Source organism: Pseudorasbora parva, chromosome 6 (assembly GCF_024679245.1).
Source record: "Pseudorasbora parva isolate DD20220531a chromosome 6, ASM2467924v1, whole genome shotgun sequence".
Lineage (NCBI taxonomy): Eukaryota > Metazoa > Chordata > Actinopteri > Cypriniformes > Gobionidae > Pseudorasbora > Pseudorasbora parva.
Window position 1 is genome coordinate 18,763,478 of NC_090177.1, and position 18,509 is coordinate 18,781,986.

The following is an 18,509-nucleotide window of genomic DNA, read 5'->3' on the forward strand; positions in this document are numbered from 1 at the left end:
ACTGTAAATGATGACATCATTTTTATTTTGGTCAATTATCTTTTAAGTTGGAATCAGGCCCATTCATTGTGCCAGCAGTGAGATTGACCTTAACAAGTGCGATCAGGACACGTGCAGAAGCGTTCACGTCACCTCAGATTTTACTTTTCTCTATTCCAGTCTTTCTATCCTCAGGGGATGTCTAAAATGCTTTGTCTTATGATTAGGCTGCAGGGATGTATTTGTTCTCAGAATTGAAGGGTTGCTGCCTAACTGCACTGCTTAAAATATTTCCTTTTCCGTCTGTGTGTCAAAATATGCATCTGCCATTTTCTGTCCATTGTCCTCTGCGGCAAGTATGTACGTGCCTTTTTTTCCCCTCGGCTTGTTTGTTTTTGTTACCTGCAACGGGATGTAACTGAATTATTGTATGTGGCAGAAGGTTCCAGTCTGGCAGACAGAGAAAAAAGAGAGAGGGAGAAGTTAAAGTAGGTCCTTCAAGGTCAGTCCAAAGACAGCATGCAACATGCAAGGTCACATTCCAGACTAAAAGCAATAAGTGCTTTATTGATGGGAAAAAACACACACTGCAAGCAAGCAGATGTGCAACGGACTGATTAATAATACAACAGATTTGAGTGAGTGAGTGAGTGAGTGTGTGTGTGTACTTGAGTGTGTGCATGCCCTCTGCATTCATATTTTGCTTCTCAAAAAACAACAACAACAAAACTTTAAAGTCGGAGCAAAAAAAGAAAAACTCATGAGCATAATTGTTTTGTCCGGATGTGTATCTCCCACTAAAAAATTGATCCCTGCATGGGAATCTGAAAAATCCATTAAAGCCCATCAGACAAAAAAAAAAGGACAGAATGATAGAGTGTGTATGAGTATGAGCAGTTTATAAAACCCCATCATATTTTTGCCATTAATGCACATGTCAGCTGACGTTTTATTTTCAACTCAACTTCTTAATGCAACAACTTGCTTTGGACATCAGATACCGCAGCGGTGTCATTTTACAGCACTAAGACCAAAAACAAAACTTTAAAACAAGCATCATAGAGATGTGGAATCCATGGTTTCTTATAACCTAGTGCAGTTCTGAGAACGGTTGTCTTTGTTTAGTCATATTTGCCCTCATTTACACTTCAAACCTGGCAAACCTGCCCTGTGCGCACCATTCCTCCCCTCTCATACAGCGATACTCAACAAACCTGTTTCAATCCTCAAATAACCATCTTTTACCTTCTAATTCTCTTTCTTTCACCTCTTTTTTCCTCTGTGCTTTACCTCAGCCTTTCCTTCCATCTTTTCCTGCTTTAAGCGGCAGTTGGGAATGGCATTGTTTTTAATCATCAGAACCCAGAAATTATTATTATCGCCTCTGACGCGGCAATTAAAACTTCAGGTCAGAGGCACAACGAGCGGTGATCAGCAGCGAAGCTGAGAAGTTTTAATTAGACGATCAGAACCATTAATGCACAAAAAAAGGTGTGCGCTGGGAAATTAACGTGAACGTCTTAATCAGGGTTACCGACTCCGAAGAGGAGTCAAGTGAACAGAGAGCAAAAAACAAATCATTTCCGCACCACTGGGACAAAACTCAATTAAATATGCATGCAGAAAATGGAAATTCGGAGCATCAGCACAGACCGTTGGAAAAAATACGGCAAATTCTGTAGACGGGGTCGCAGACCTGCTTATTGTTATTCTTGTGTAATAAAATCGAAGGAGAGGCCAGATGCTGGGGAACGAGGGTGTGTGGAGAACAGGTCCGACGCTGACTTTTCCGCTCCCATTCCCTTGGCGGTGGGGGAAACAAACTCCTTCCTGCAAGCTGTAAATTAGCTAAATAAAAACAGTGGGGATTATTTCAGCATGTGTGTGTGTGTCCGAGCTTTAGTAGGCGAGGAAATACCTGGGAACCTGCCTCTTTGTGGGCCCCATCTTTTTGCAATTGCTGTCATGTCCACATAATGAGAAACTGAATTGCCAATATGCTAAATAAAGTGCTACTGAAAGGCCGGGAACAGGTAGTGTTTCTCATTCTTTATTTCACATTTACTTCATATCCTTTCATTAGTTTTTTTTTTAAAGGTCCCCACCTGGAGAAAAAAAAAGAAAAGAAAAAAGTTTGGACAAAAGGATTTTAAGAAGATAAAAGTTACGACAGAAGGAAACTGCTCTAACAGGAGGATCATTAAATATTGAGGGATAACACCCAATGCTGTTGCATTAATGAATGCTCCGTATTATCAGGATTTTGTCCTTGCATTAGCTAACATATTTTGAAAGTCTGCATGAAATCAGACAGGGCAGTCCAGAGTGTTAGATCACTGTAAGTCAAGGGTTTAGCCGAGTAAATAAAGTTTGTTCCTAGAACAATCACTGCAGTGGATGCCAGGTGAGAAGGAGTATGTCATATCCCAGCTTTAGCATGCATACTCTTCCTGTCAGAACGGGAGAGAGAGGGAGAGAGGGAAGAACAGGACACGCCAATCTAAGCAGTCATTAGCAGCCACTTCCTCACTCTGGTGGGCTGATTGCAGTCAGCACACGTTCGCACAAATAATGCACTTCCAACGGCATTATTAGGATTTGAAACACCACTTGATTGGGCATGATATCATTCCGGCACATAAACAGAAGCTCCGCATTAAACGAGACATGCAGGGCCCGGAGAGCCGCGTTCAAGGCTGCTTTTCTGTCATTCCCGGCGTCCTCCGCCTCACGGTTCTGAAAAGAAACAGGTCTTGTGGGGCCTTTGATGTGCGAGCAGATAAAAAGGAGAAGCTCTCTCACTCTTATGTTGAATAGTTTCTTGACTTTTTTCGCAAAGGTTTTCTCCTTATACAGTAAAAGCATTATGGCAATTCCAGCTCTGCACTATTTCCAGTAAAATATTGTCAGCATTAAAATAAACAGGAGCTCTTAAAGAAAACAAGCTTTAGCTGTGATCACCCCCACCGTTCGTTTATTATTCAGCACTGACAGGCGTCTTCGAGGGCCTGATATTACAGCGTTTCAGTGAAACACGTTTGGACGCATCAAATCATTGAGGTTTGCTGTTTGTTACACCTATTTTTCTTAACACGAGTGCCAGTCCCCAGAGTGGTGGGAGGGATCCCAGAGGAGGGGCTGTTCTTTTATCTGCGTCCCTACTGATTTTATCGCACTGCATGCTATCATGAACACAAACGACTTGGAGTAAACAGCGGTGTTACCATAGCGATCCCCATTGTTTGCCAGAGCCGAGGCATATCTTTTGCCGGGCATCATGTATTTAATGCAGCAGCTACTAACTGGTTTCCCGTGATCTTTTTTGAGCTAAGGAGCGTCTCATTAGTGCCATGACTCTCTTTCATTTAAAACCTTAGATCTCAAATCTAAAAAAAGAGATGTGTTTCGAGTGCACAGCCTTGATTTGTATGGATAAAGGTTGCATTTTTCTATTTCTATTTTTTTTTAATGATAACTTTTTCCCAAATGTTTTCTCCTTGTACAGTAAAAGCATTATGGCAATTCCAGCTCTGCACTATTTCCAGTTAAATATTAATATTATACCAGGAACTGTTTATTTTTAAATGCAATTTTAATTTATTTTTGCAATAAGCCTTTAACACGCTTAAACTATATATATATATATATATATATATATATATATATATATATATATATATATATATATATATATATATATATATATATATATATATATATATATATATATATATATACATACATATACACACACACACACACACACACACAGACACACACACTGGTGGCTTATTGAAAAAATAAATGACAAAAATCTTGCAACTGTTGGTTGTCTTGTTGCAGTATTCATGTTAAACTACACTTAAACCATGTATTTGTTGTAAAAATTCCTTGTAAAATTACTGCATTCACTGACCTAAAAATGTACTTGCATTTGCCACTTGGCGAGTGTTAATTTTAGATGCTGGGAAAAACACACATAAATTGTGGGTAATGGAACGAGATCGTTTCTCAGGGGTCATTTCCTACAAGGAAAAGCGAAATTGCAATGCAAAGGAAATCACTAGTTAAAGCGTGAAATACTGAGCAGGGTAAACAGTCAATGACCTTTACTGTTACACCCAAATGACCTCAATCTTCCTTTGGAGGTGTTCTGAAAAAGTACTTCAGGATTTATGTTTCCACTTCCTAATAGTTTTTACAGCTGATTTTTCTTTTCTTTTTTTGGGTTCAAAATTGCCGTCCTCAACTAGGTGACCTCTTCAACCCGGGCCTTGCAATTGTCTAAGGTAAAAATGTGCACTTCTGAGGCGTTCAGATGCATCTGGTGCAGCGCAGAACGTGCATAATTCCTCAACTCATTGTTTCAGAGAGGAAGTGTTGAGTGTAAATACAGTAACTGAGAAAGCATGTGCCGGGGCCACAGGGTGCACGGCACATCTAGAAGGTAACAGGGTAACCTTCAGTCCCTTGATAAGCTCATTATGCAGGAAAAAAAAAAGAAATTACATTTAGATTTCAATTTTACACACTTTTCCTTCAAAAACAATGTGATATTTTCTTGGTAAAGTATCCATTCAAATTGAAACAGTTTTTGTATTGACAGCTTCATGGGATGGTTAGAAATAGCTCATCTCAACACGGCGTCTAACTACCAGCTAAAGCGTTCCACAGACCATTATACGTCCCGCAGGTTTCCCATTCTTTATTTACTGCATGATAAACATCTACTGTTACGAGCGGGCTCGATTTTAAGCCTGGAAAACCTATTAAAAGTGAACGTTGCTAAATCTTTGCATCAGATTTGCAGCGAAAGAGTGACTTAGCAGTGAGAGAATTCTGCCCTTAAATAGGCATCTCTGCAAATGGACAGACCCAGAACAGCTGCAGGGGGGGAGTTGACACGGGATAGATATTATAGATAGCACATTGGGGTGAAATAGCAAATGACCAGGCCCATGCGGAATCTTCACATGCAGATTTCAACAGAATTATTGGAATGTTGAAGCATGGAATGCTGGCATGCTGCCCTAAGCTGTAAGGTAATATGGGGTGCAGCAGGTAACAAGGACCAAATCCCTTTATTACGTGTGAATGATCAGCTCCAGTACACTCTCAACTGTCTATATTCACAGGAAGTGTGTGCGTCTGACTCTTAAACCACCGTTTTGATCGCTTACATGTCTATTGAAACGAGAAAAGCTGTTTTTGTGGTAACTGTTGGTGTGGTGGTCTTCTGCACCGTAAGAGCAGGTCTGACAGTGAATTTGAGTGAAAGCTGTGAAGACTAAAGCAGGGTGAGCAAGGTGATGTGAGGTGAGGTGGATGGCAGCTACTTTTTTATCTCTTATGCGCTCTGTCTCTTTCTCTCTACTTCCAGATGCACTTTTTGTTCGTTCTTATAGTCTTCTGCACACTCCTCACGTTGTCAGAGCTAAGGCTCACACTGGCAGTACACTGGACCTCTTTAGGTGAAGAGAGTCTTCAGTGTCAGGCTGTCTATTCTGCTGTCATGTTCAGGATTAAATCTCACTGTAGTGGTGGCTTGACACACTGTTGGGGGTTTGATTGCTATCTAGTTTTTCTTCTGGGTTTTTAGGTAGGGATATTTGTCTCATTCCCTTTCTCACCTTCTCTCAAGGGTGTGAATGACATCTTTCAGGCACAAGTGACTTTTTATTTTTAGCTTTGTATTTTTGTATGCCTAAGAGTAACAGCAAACAAAAACTTAGTTAAATGCACTTAGTTAAACAGGTTTGTGGTTTTTAGCGAGAGGCATTGTGGTTTGCTTGCAGTATTTGAGGATGGCGCAACTGTCATCATCTGTGAATTAACTGTGAAGGATGACCATGAATCATTTGTTTGAACCACTAAAATGTTCCCTTTCTTTTATATGTGTATATAAATGAAATCCAAATATAATGAATACATAGAAATGTGTAGTAATAAAATATTAAATTAAATATATTTTTAAAAAACAATTAAATTGTGTTCAGTTTTATAAATAAATGCTTATTTAAAAGTAAAACAAACAACTAGAGAAAAATTCAATAAGAATTTTCTTTTTCGTTAACAGCTGAGAGGAGTTTATGCACTGAAAAGACCTCAGGAAAATCCACGATGGCCGCCAAAAGGAAAGGTGGCCTAAAACTGAATGCGATCTGTGCCAAGCTTAGCCGGCAGGTGGTGTACGACGGCAGTTCCCAGAATGCCGAGGGAGACTCAGACCTAGTGGACAACAGCGAGCGGGGCAGCTTGCTCTACGATGAGGGCGACAGGCCTGAAAGCGACTTCCCGGAGGCCCTGACCCTGGGCCTTGAGGAGGACCAGAAACGGCGCGAGGCCATCGAGAAGTGGGTGAACGGCGAGTATGCCGACGATCCTCAGTCCTTTGAAGGGGGTGAGCACAGGGGACTCAAACCCAACAATATAAATGACGATCCCCCTGAAGGCGTGTACATGGTACAGCCCAAAGGTTGCAGCGATGAAGAAGACAACGCAGAAGATGCTGACACCATGCCCGGCTCTCACGAGGGCAGTTATCAAGAGGACAAGGACTCGGTGGGGAGCCCGCACAAGGACGACAGCTACCAGCCCCCCAGTGAAGCCCCCCCTCGCCAAGTCTCCTTCTCCTCACCAGGTATCACCTCTTTCTTTTAGGATGATGACATTAGTATTCATAGGTATTTGAACGTAAAATTTAGTTTCAGATAGAAACACAATTTCATTGTTTTGACGGCATCTAAAACATAAACTTTGATATATATGTACAACTTTTGAGACGTAAACATGTTTACAAATTCGACTGGTCAGAAATATTTCCAAAACTTTCAAAGGCCTCCTAGTGGATAAGTTCAATCCTTACAATCTCTTAGTGTGATGGAGATATTTCATCTGGAAAAATAATTTTATAACATTTATATCCTTTATAACATTTTAATAAAAATGTGTAGTAACTATAAATAAAATTAAATATTTAAAAAATAAACAATAAAATACTGTTAAGAGGATAGTTCAGCCAAAAATTTAAATGTAATGTTTATCTGCTTACCCACAGGGCATCCAAGATGTAGGTGTGTTTGTTTCTTCAGTAGAACACAGATGAAGATTTTTAACTCCAACCATTGCTCATACAATGCATGTCAATGGGGTTTATTTCGATTTTGGTGCGAAAATATTTTATGCAATGGTTTTATTTTTTGATCAGCTGTGTTTAATGAGCGCTTCCACACCGAACACGAATGTGCTGGGGCGGAAAAAAAACATTTATTTTTTCCGCTTCAATGCCGATTTTTTTTTTTTTTTACTCTAGCGCCGACAGAAAAGGCTTCAACCAATCACATACAAGGAAACAAAGGTGACGAAATGTCCAGTTGATGTCACGAGCTATACTCACTCAACATTAACCTTTGCCAGGTGTGGCATTTCTCATGAAATTACAACTGTAGTTCTAGTTATAGCTGTACAGCTGCAGCTGTGTTTGCCCACTGTATGCTACAGACAGCAATAACTTAACCTTTTGATATATATATATATATATATATATATATATATATATATATATATATATTATTTTTTATTTTTTATAAAAATATTATTTTCTCTCTAAACTTTTTGAAAGTAAGTGCAGAACTGGACATGATGAAGTTTTAGCTCCTGAACAAGATTACCATACTCCTCTTCAGACTCTCTGTTCTTTAGGACTGGCTCTACCCAAAAAATATTTTAAATAAAAAGAAAAGCTTGTCTTTACTGAATGAAGTGCCCGTGTTTTCTCGGCAGTCACTGCGGATGTTTAGGAATGTTGGAGCTCTGAAATGTCACAGACACTGCAAATTCGTGTTTTTGCTGATGTGAATGGTTTTGACGCTAAATATTCGCATGTGAAATATTCGCTTATTTGCTTCGCTTTTTCATTACGCGTCTGGTGTGAAAGGGCCTTTAAGCAGATACACATCAATTTTTCATTTTTGGGTGAACTATCCCTTTAAATAAAAGCATTAAAAAATATTTAATTTGAAACATTGTATTAAAATAATGTATTAATAAAACAAAACAAAAAACCTTTCAATTTCATGAATTCAGTAATCTGTGAGTCACAGTAGCCTACATTTCCAAAATGGTTGATAACTAAAAGAACTAAATACATTTTATCTGCAGTCATTAAGTCGATTTCAGTGTCTAAAACTATACACACAACTACACTTGACGTACAGTACAGATACTTATGAATACTAAAAAGATCAATTTTTTCTGTTTTTGTCTGTGTGTGTAGCCAAAACAAAGTGCACAAAATCAAGATACAATCTCTCCTCAAAGGCTCTCGAGCTCAGTCCTCACTGGTCTTACTTTTGTTCTTTGCAAGCATAATTACAGCGACAATTTGGAAAACTGTGCAACTCGCAACTGTGCAAGTGCAATTCTATAGTTATAAGATAAAAGAGTGACTCTGCGGCCACCCACAAACATATACAAACAAATCTGCATTAGGGGGTAAACGGGAACTAAAAGAAGAAATGCATTTTTAGAAGAGACTTATAGACTGTGACTTATAGACTTATATAGTATGTGCGTACCAGCCGAGGGGCCAAGAGTGTTGGCAGGCTGGCTAAGCTTCATATTACGCCCAGGATTACACTCTGACTCTTTGATTTTCTATAAGCTCACAAAACGTAGCTACCACCCGGACCCAATTACATAGTAGACCCGCTCTGCCAAGACTCCAGGTCTCTAGTAGTTCAGGAGATTAAATCCTGGAGATTCAGAGACCCAAAAGCCCAACGAGTGGCCCTTAAATCGGTACGGGAAGAAATTAACACTCCATTTTCCTCTGTATTTGCTACACGATCATCTCGATAACGTGACGCATGTTGCCTTCTTTCGCAAAGTGATAACAAACAAGCAGAATCTGCTGAAACTGACACAATTCACCTCTGTGAACTTTCACCTCTACCTCAGGAAGACTGCAGTATTTGACAAAGGTACTTTACACAAAACAAGACAGAAACTATGCTAGATAACAACAGGAGATCAGAGATATCACTTTCGTTAAAAGACATTTCTTTTCTCTACCAAATCAGGTTAAGCTGGTGCTTTTTTGTTAAATGCTTTCTTCTTTCAGTTTTTCTTCTGCTTCATGTTCTCTCTCTCTCTCTCTCTCTCTCTCTCTCTCTCTCTCTCTCTCTCTCTCTCTCTCTCTCTCTCTCTCTCTCTCTCTCTCTCTCACACACGGTAGAAACACCTATAGACTTTTATCACAAGTGGGGCCAAGAGTTTCTCAGAAAATCAAGTATTTTCCGGCAAACATGATGGCTTTGTGGTTTTAATCAGTCATTTTGTTTATGTCATGGTCATAAAGAAAGCCGTCTGTAAATATGTATTTGTGCTATACACCTTTTCTTCCATCGGGCCCGGCTGCTTCTGCATCTTAAAATGAAGAAAAAGCATTTGAAGACTGCAGTGAGCAGACATTAGTCACCACTTTTGTCTTGAGTTGTTTTTCCCTCCTCTCTCTCTTTGTTGATTGTAACTAGGGCATCTATACTGCCATGTTACTGAGCGGCTCACAATTAAAATATTTTTTCTTCTCTCGTGCTGCTGTCTTTCAAAGGCTGATGCGGAGCGCACATAATTATGCATATAAACATAGTGGCTTAATTATCTCTCACAACATCAGTGACAATGTAATTAACAAACATCGCAAGATCAATGAGAGAAACTGCGACCTTCAAAACATTTAACTCCTCACATCAGGGGACTGAGCAGAATCCCTATCAGCATAAAATCACAGAATGCCTTTCCCATAGCCGTCAAATGCACATCAATTGCATGCTTCTCAACCAGGCAAAGCAAAAGATCATCTACAAAATATCAGTGTCTCTTTGAAGTATTTAGATTTATTTATTTTTTACTTATATTTTAATTGATTATCAGTGGTTGATTGCCCCTTTTTACATGACGTAAATGTCCCCAGAGTTTGTATGTGAAGTTTTAGCTGAAAATACCCCACAGATAATTTTTTATAGTATATTAAAATTGTTACTGTTTGAGGGTGAGCAAAAACATGCAATTTTTGTGTTTGTCCCTTTAAATGCTAATGAGCTGTTGCTCATGGGCCAGAGTTACAAGAACTCCAGTTAGCAGCTCTGATAATCTCATGAAGACTGTTGAGCTTTTTATGTTCCAACCCCAGTCGGACAATGATGGAGAGACTCAAGAAGAACTGACAACCTGTAGAATGAGACAAGATGTTCCTAAATGGTTAGTTGAAAAATTGATGTAGCTGGTGTGGAGTTAACCATCTTTCAGTCATTGATTAGCTTATTCTGTCATGATAGTCTATAAATTCTCAACATGGCCTCACCCCCTTTGTTGCGTGTTCGCGGGGGCAGGGTTGGTGATGTCACTAACCCAGGAGGAAGCTTGTGTAGTCCCTACCAGCCTTAAAAAGCAATTTCTTTAAAAGAAAATATCTCCCTTAGCTTTAAAGTTTGTTTATATTCAAACAGCCACATTACACACTAACTAAAGTTTAAAATCATAATCAACCATCCCTTCAACTATTTGAGATTTGTTTCCATTTACTAATAACATTTATACACAAATGCATGTATATGTATATATATATATATATATATATATATATATATATATATATATATATATATATATATATATATATATATATATATATATATATATATATATATATATATATATATATATTATATATATATATATATATACACACACAATTATAAGTGCTAACGTAGCTCAAGATTCTCTCAAATTTAGCCTTTATGAACAATTCACATAAAACACTTCACTTCACCAGAAGCTAATGTCATCCACTGTTCAAATATTTTGATGTTTAATGAGTGTTTTTTAGTTATGGCAGCAGATTTAATAAGTTGCATTTTTGAAAGAAGTCTGCGTCTTTTAAAATATAAACTATTGAATGCAGTCTAAAACTTAATAAGTTTATGCAAAAATCACCTAAATCTGAAATTTCTGTTTAAGATCACAACTTTTAAAGTGTTGCAAGTGGACATGTTTATATAGATCCCTACATGTATGTCCTTATCATCACCCTTTCTGGAGTGTATGAAGACCCAATCAGCCTGCTTCTGATGGCCATGTTTGGTCAACAGAAAGGAGATATAATGTCAATTTGTTATCACACCACGAAGGGAAAAACGTACCTTAATTGCCTCAAACTTAGACAAGGGCTTTGTCACAGGCTGGAATTTGCCAGTATGAAGTGGTGAGATTAGGAGCACTTCTTTTTCTACTCTCCAGTGGCATGAGGAAGAGAGAGAGAGAGTGCTAGGAGTTCAGCCAAGCAAATCGTACCTTTCCCCCAAAGCCATGGCTTTCCAACCACATGAACATGACATCATTTGGAGCGTGTGAGATAAGGATGGGGGGTGGGGGGTAGGGGGGGGGGGGGGGACTCATTTACATGCTGTTTTAAAAGGTTATCTCCTCTTAGGTCCTGGCATAATGTGTGCAGTTTAAGTCCAATCATTCTCCTGACACTGATAGTCTATTAAACGCATACAGAGCCGCCCACTGGCATGCGAGACTCCTGTCTACTGTTACAACCTGCTACTACTGTTGTGTAGTACAACCAACATCTCTTCTAATACCAACAGTTCATCTTAAAGAGATGGCTCACTCAAAATGAAAGCTGTTAAAGGGATTGTTAACCCTTTTAAAAAATGCCATTTCGTTTGACATCGATAACTTCAGTTTTTTTTTTTTTTTTTTTTTAACTTTTGAAATATAATAAATCTGCAAAAAAAAAAAAAAAAAAAAAAAAACGTTCGCGTTCCACGGAAAAAGAAAAATCATACAGGTTTGGAAGACTGGACAGGTTGGAGTGTATCATTTTAGGTGGCTGCATATCCTACAAATGACTTTTGACACTCATAATAATGCTAATGATAGGCTGATAACACTCAGAGATGGAGAAGGGGATTTCTGTCAGAAAATGAAGGGAGTTTCCCAACTGTTTGAAAAAAGGTACAGATGGAATAAGTCCAATTACCCAAAGCAGAAGCGTCTTTGATTGCTGCCCTTGGAAAGTGTTCAGGGACAGAGATTAAAGAGCCTGTCCTGACTTTAAAGCTGTGTAAAATCACATGACCTGACAAAACCCCTCTAAGCAGTCATGACCTATACAAAAATATAGTCACTGGATGCCAAATTTATGACTGAAGCCTTGCTCTGCCAAACTGAAGTTCTGGGGATACAAACAGTAGCACTAAATATCGTTCAGTATGTAATAATAGCTCATTATTTTTTATAGTTTTTGTTTTGGCCAATTCAGCTGTGATTAAATTTAGGCTAATTAACAATAAATGAGTGTACTTTGTCAAAATGTTGTCAAAATAGCAGGCACTTTAACAAATGCAGTACACTTTGATGTCTAATGACTTTTTTTAAGCAACAATGGCACAATGTACACATAGCTTTTAGCACATTTTCTGGTCATTTTGTCTGATATATATATATATGTATATATATATATATATATATATATATATATATATATATATATATATATATATATATATATATATATATATATATATATATATATATATAATATACACCCCTCATATAATCTATATCTTTTGTTTTATAAATATATTTAATATATAATTATAACATGAGCTATACATACCTTGCACACCTACTGCAAAATACAAATATTAATTTTCAGTTCCTCCTTTTTGCACACTGGTAAATGTGACATGACCCTCCAGAGCAGCATTGAATTGAGAAAAGAAGTAGTTGTGGGGAGCTGTAAGGACTGTCATGACACCCTAACCTTTGAGGTGAAATTACTGTATGTGCTCAAACACACTATAGCTGCTAAAATGATGCATAGCAAAGTGTAGGGAGTTTCCTATCAAATACCTGATACATTTCTCTTAAATTTTTCATGCCCTTTCTATCTCCCAGATCACCTTTCATACTGATGTAGCACGGCGAGGACTAGCCCCAGTGCTGCAATGGAAATTTGGGGATTATTTTACATGCTGAGAAGGAGATGTGAAAAGCATGGGCGAGAGACCGATTTAGCAATAACATAGAAATATGAGACCAAAGCTGAAATATTTTAGTATTAATTAGCATGGCCGTGGCTAATGTTACCTCTAACCGTCTCATTTGCTCAGCAATGAAAAAGGCAATCAAATAAATGGAGAAAAGGTCTGGTGGAGGGCTGGGGTCCTGGCAGGGTGGAGAGGGAATTTATCTGACACCTCTGTGAGGTTGTCATCTGGAGCTGTGTTCTTGCACCAGGGTAGCTTTTGTGACAGACAAAATGAGACGAGATGAGATTTTTTGCATTCATCTGCTGGGGTAAACACTGTATCAGAGCCAAGCACCAAGTGCATCATTGTCAGAGGGGTTTGTGTCTCTCGCTCACACATACAAAAAGATACTTTAAAAGAGCATTCATTTTGGCCTTTAAATGAACTTGTTAAGCAGATGGGGAAGCATTCAACCCAAATTGTCTTCTTTTGCTGGACTATATGACCTCCCTTCTGACCAATATGAAAGTTAATGGTCCAGAATTAATTTTACCATACTGCAATTAAACTACACCTTTACCCCATTCCATTCTTCTATTTGGGCCTTTTTATTAGCTTAAACATTCTTATAAAAATGTATAGTGCTCATTCTCTACTACTTTCAGATCCAGTTTTGTCATCAGTGCAATTCTGATGTGTATCTAAATCAACTGTTTGTCTTTGTTTTTGTATAGGAGAGGCCTCAGCACTACGCGATTACGCCGCCAACACCATGAATGAGTTCTTACACATGTTTGGCTATGATGACCAGCAGGTTCGGGATGAGCTGGCCAAGAAGATCAGCTTTGAGAAGCTGAAAGCAGCTACCTCAGATCCTTCCTTCCTGAGCAGCGAGGAGGCCACCCGTCGAGCTCGCTTCTCTAAGTATGAGGAGTACATCCGCAAGCTGAAGGCCGGGGAGACCTTGCCCTGGCCTATACACACCAAGCCTGAAGAGCTCAACTCCAAAATGGCACCGGAGAAGAGCACAGCCCTCATCCAGCCGGCCCTTGCAGGGTCAGAGGGACAGATATTTCCACCCGGAATGGACCACAAACAAAGCTCGCTCAATCCACCCCCATCCAACCAGTCACACATCCAGAACCGCGCGTCTAAGTATGATTATTTCATCCAGAAGCTGAAGATGGGTGAGAGTCTCAGACAGCAAAATGGCAATTCCTACAAACGGCCCTCCAAGTATGACTTGGAGAACGTCAAGTTCCTGCACCTCTTTAAACCTGGAGAGGGCAACCCTGACATGGGTGGCGCCATTGCTTTTAAGACCGGCAAGGTCGGCAGGCCATCAAAGTATGATATACGAAACATTCAGAAGTTCATCCCTGCGAAGGTTGATCCACCGATGATGCCGAGTGTTCTCCCGGCTACGGCAGGGACTCCAGGAACGCCAGTCATCAACACGGCCGCTCCTGCCGGGGTCGTGGGACCTCCCGGGTTGCCTGTAGACCAGGCGGGCCACCTCGGCTTTAACACTGACTACATGAAGTCCAGCTTCTCTAAAACTGACTCCATCACTACTGGAACCGTCTCTTCTGTCAAGTAAGGCAATGTTTGAAAATAAAATGAACTGTTTGGACAATAAATTGACAGGAAATGACAGTAATTTTAACGATAACCCGCATAGGGATCCTGATACTTGTGGGGGGTCAGAAGCTTTAAAGTCAGATTGCAAATTTGTTGGCACTCTTTCTATGAGTTATCTTGACCTTGTCAATAGTTCAGGTTAGCAAGATCCTTAAGGCTGTTCTCCAGCAGTCCCTGAGACAGCCAGCAGTGTGGCCATGTGCAAACACACACACACACACACACACACACACACACACACACACACACACACACACACACACACACACACACACACACACACACACACACACACACACACACACACACACACACACAGTGATTTGTTGTCAGAACCAGACCTAAAGAGGCAGATTAACCCCAGGTCATCCCCTGCTGGAGCTGCTCATGTATTTAGTTCTGAGTTAGTGCTGCTGAACTGCTGCCACCTTGAATACAAAATGCTTCACACATACTATAATGTGTTACTTTAGGAATTCCTCCTTTTAAGCGCTTATTCAATGAAGGTGGGATGCCAAGTCAAATGCTGCCACCAAACCCAGACTTTTAAGTAAATCGATGAGGATTGTTTCTGAAACAGGACGTCCTAAAAGCCATAGTCATCCCTCATACAAGGGCCAATCAAACAAAATATAATGCATGGAGCCATTTTCTGGCTTTCTGAACTCTGCGCACACCCTCGTCTTTGCATTTGTGCTCTCTCCAAAAACACACATACATAATTTATGCATTCAAAAACATTTTTTCCCCATCTGTGCTTTCATTGTTGGGAGGCCATGCATCAAAGCGTGCCTCTATACCTCCCTAATTCATTCCCAAACCAAATCGCTACTCCATCGAAGAAAATGTATATTGATAGCCCAAACTTTGAAATGGCTCATAAGTAAATACTGCGTCAGTTTGTTTTTATTACTGATGGAATGCATACCATTAATCCTTTTCTCTTTTTTTCCATGCTATGATAGGAATGGCCTTCCTCCCGAGAAACCTGCCACAGAGGACGTCAACGTGTACCAGAAATATATTGCCAGGTATGCAAATCCTCATCCTCACAAAACTTCACGACAACATTCTTTAATCGATGGCATATTTCACGCTTTAATAAAGCAGGATGTAGTTTTGCAAAAATACACTTTCTGTGTGGACGATAAATTACGCGTAAGCGCGCCAGGTTTATGGACTAAGGAAAATTAATTGAATTAAAGGCTGGAAAGTGAGTAATTTTTTCCCAGTGTCAGTTTCCCTGCCAGCGCCGAAGCTAAACTCCGTAAAATCTTAAGCAAACAGCTTGAAATGTTTGCAAAAACATCGGACACATTAGACTGCCCTGCATGTGCCTGTGTGTGTCATTGGGCATGACTGCACTGATAGTTGTGACTTTCGTTTCTAATATCTGCACTTCAAATGAAGATACTGAATCAACTAAATGACAGGCACTCGCAAACGCAGACAAAGCGTAGAGATAGATGCAGCGCACTCCAATATCGGCTTCTGTTTCCTTTTGTCATGCCAGTAGAAAGGTGATTATCATTTGTTTATTTATTCTAGCCTTAAAGAGAGAAAAAGGCGCATTTCAAAAGGCAAAGTGGCTTTGGCGTTAATGATTACTCTCCCAAGCCGTAACATGAAGGCCACAAATCAAAGCCCTGGCACTAACAGACACACACACATCCTTGTGCACACACAAAAACCCTCCTTGGACTGATTACATTTTGCAAGAAGATTTAATTAAGGAATTTTTAATGAGGCTTCTGCTGGCACTGCCAAGAACTGTTTTGATATTTGCACTGCATAATGCATAAAATTTGTCTAAACATCTCGGCAGTTGATGCGCAGGGAGGCAGTAGATAAGCCCAGATACAGTTTCAATTTCCGTGTTGGGAAAAAAAGAAAGGAAAGAGAGGAGGGGAAAAAAGAAAAATGAGGACTCATAAAAAGGGCAAATGCAGCCTGGTGTATTGGGGGGTTGTTGAAGGATCGGGGTGGGGGTGGGGGGGAAATCATCCACGCTAATGAGAGAACAGTCGTGCTAAAAAGCAGCTTTGTAAACTTGTCTACACCCACCTTCCCCCCACAAAAGGGGAAAAAGTTCTTTATCTCCTCGCACTGCCGCGGTTTGATGTTTAAAGAGCTTCCCTGGTAGTGTTTAGTCACTGTTTTCCCTCCTAAATGCTTTTATGTACCCAGCATTGCACCAAACTTTGATCGGCGTGTCTCTATTGTAACGGGAGATGTGCGGCAATCTCTGTATCGTGGCGATATTAATATTTAATCCGCCACTGAATAGCAGCGTGGCCCATTAGCCCCCTGACGCGGCAAGTGGGAATTGTCCAGAGGCAAAGTGATACAGCCGGTGTGGGCTGGCATCCCAGGGGGGTTCTGTGTACACAGGGCCGGGAATGTTTGAGTGCGACGCAGAGGGGCTGCTAATGGTGGGTGAGTTAAATGCGTGAGAGATATACAGTCTGTACTGTATGTAGCCTGTGTTGTCATCTCTTTCGTAAAAGGAACAGTTCACCCAAAAAACAAAATACCGTCACCATCTATTCTGCCTCATGTCATTTTAAAAACGTCCTTTCTTCTGTGGAATGTAAAAGATGACATTTTAAATATTGCCCTACTCATTTTTTCATGCAATTACTATGAATAGGGACTGAAGATTTGAAGTTTCCAAAAAATTAAAACAAAATTAAAATATAATGTGACTGGCAGTGCTGGCTCCCAGAGAACCTACCAAAATGTCATTCCATTTCATCATTTTCATTAATTTCATGAATCACTTCACTCTTTACCAAGCTGCTATGACCTAGTCACTGTTCAGTGAGTCAGTGAATCAGTGAGTCATTGAGTTGTACTCAAGAACCAGATCAGTTAAATTTGTGTACAAATCATTCATTTTTTTGTCAAACCAATTGATTCATTGAAAAGATCAAACTCAATGAACGATTCATTCACAAACATTCTCTAATGAACTTTCAAAATACAACTTTAAATAATGGCTTCAGAAGACTTGGAATATAGTCAAATAGACGACATTTATGGTGCTTGAAATCTCCAGTCCTCGTTGGCTGCAGTTGCATTGAAAAATGCATTCCTTATTTATTTCATGAAAGAAAGAATATCATAGAGGTTTGGAATGACATGTAGGTGAGTTTTCGGGTGAACTGTTCCTTTAAGATGCAAACAAAACCACCTTAAGCGCCTGCCACTTCCCCAGCCCTCCAGAACACCACCCACGTTTAGCAGGTAGTGGATTCACCATTCAATTAGCTTAATGAACTTAGCAAAGTGATTTGTAAAAGCAGTCTAGGGATAATCCAGGCAGTAGGGGGAAAAAAATTACTTAGCTTTTTCTCTACTTCAGCAGATGGTGCTCTTGGCAGCAGCGGTGCGAATGTTTATTTGTGTGTTTTGAGCTGTAATTGGAGGTTTTTAACAGTCATCATCGTCAGGGTTATAATCAGCCTGTAAACACTCAGGAAATGTGCCTCTTTAAAGCGCCGCCAATCCGCGGAAGACCGGGCGAGTCAGTCGGCGAGAGTGAAGAGGAGGAAGCCACACGGAGACACACTCAAACCTTTCTATTAGGCCTAACCTTTCCCTGATTAAAGCATAGGCTGTTAACCTGGAGAGACGAACGCTGATTTGGCAGGGCTTAAAGCACGAGCAAATGAGCGAATTATGTCGGGGGTTACAGTTTAATAAGAGTCTACCTACTGCCTTTGAAGGCAATGGAACTAATTTGGTGGAGATTGCTGTGGCTGGAGAGTGAATTGCAATCGTATGGTTGAGGAAGCGTAGGCCTGTTTTCTCCATGTGTTTATAGTTCCTGGTAATGACTCTGAG

General features: G+C 39.8%; 1 protein-coding gene across 4 annotated transcripts in view; it reads left to right on the forward strand.

Annotated features, from left to right (window-relative positions):
- Window positions 1-18,509, forward strand: part of casz1 (castor zinc finger 1) — a 94,820-nt gene that overhangs the window by 52,604 nt on the left and 23,707 nt on the right. For all 4 annotated transcript variants that reach the window (XM_067445952.1, XM_067445951.1, XM_067445949.1 and 1 more), the window contains 3 exons: window positions 6,056-6,619; window positions 13,757-14,618; window positions 15,629-15,694. In XM_067445952.1, the coding sequence (XP_067302053.1) occupies window positions 6,056-6,619; window positions 13,757-14,618; window positions 15,629-15,694 (1,492 nt within the window). The remainder of the gene's footprint in view (window positions 1-6,055; window positions 6,620-13,756; window positions 14,619-15,628; window positions 15,695-18,509) is intronic.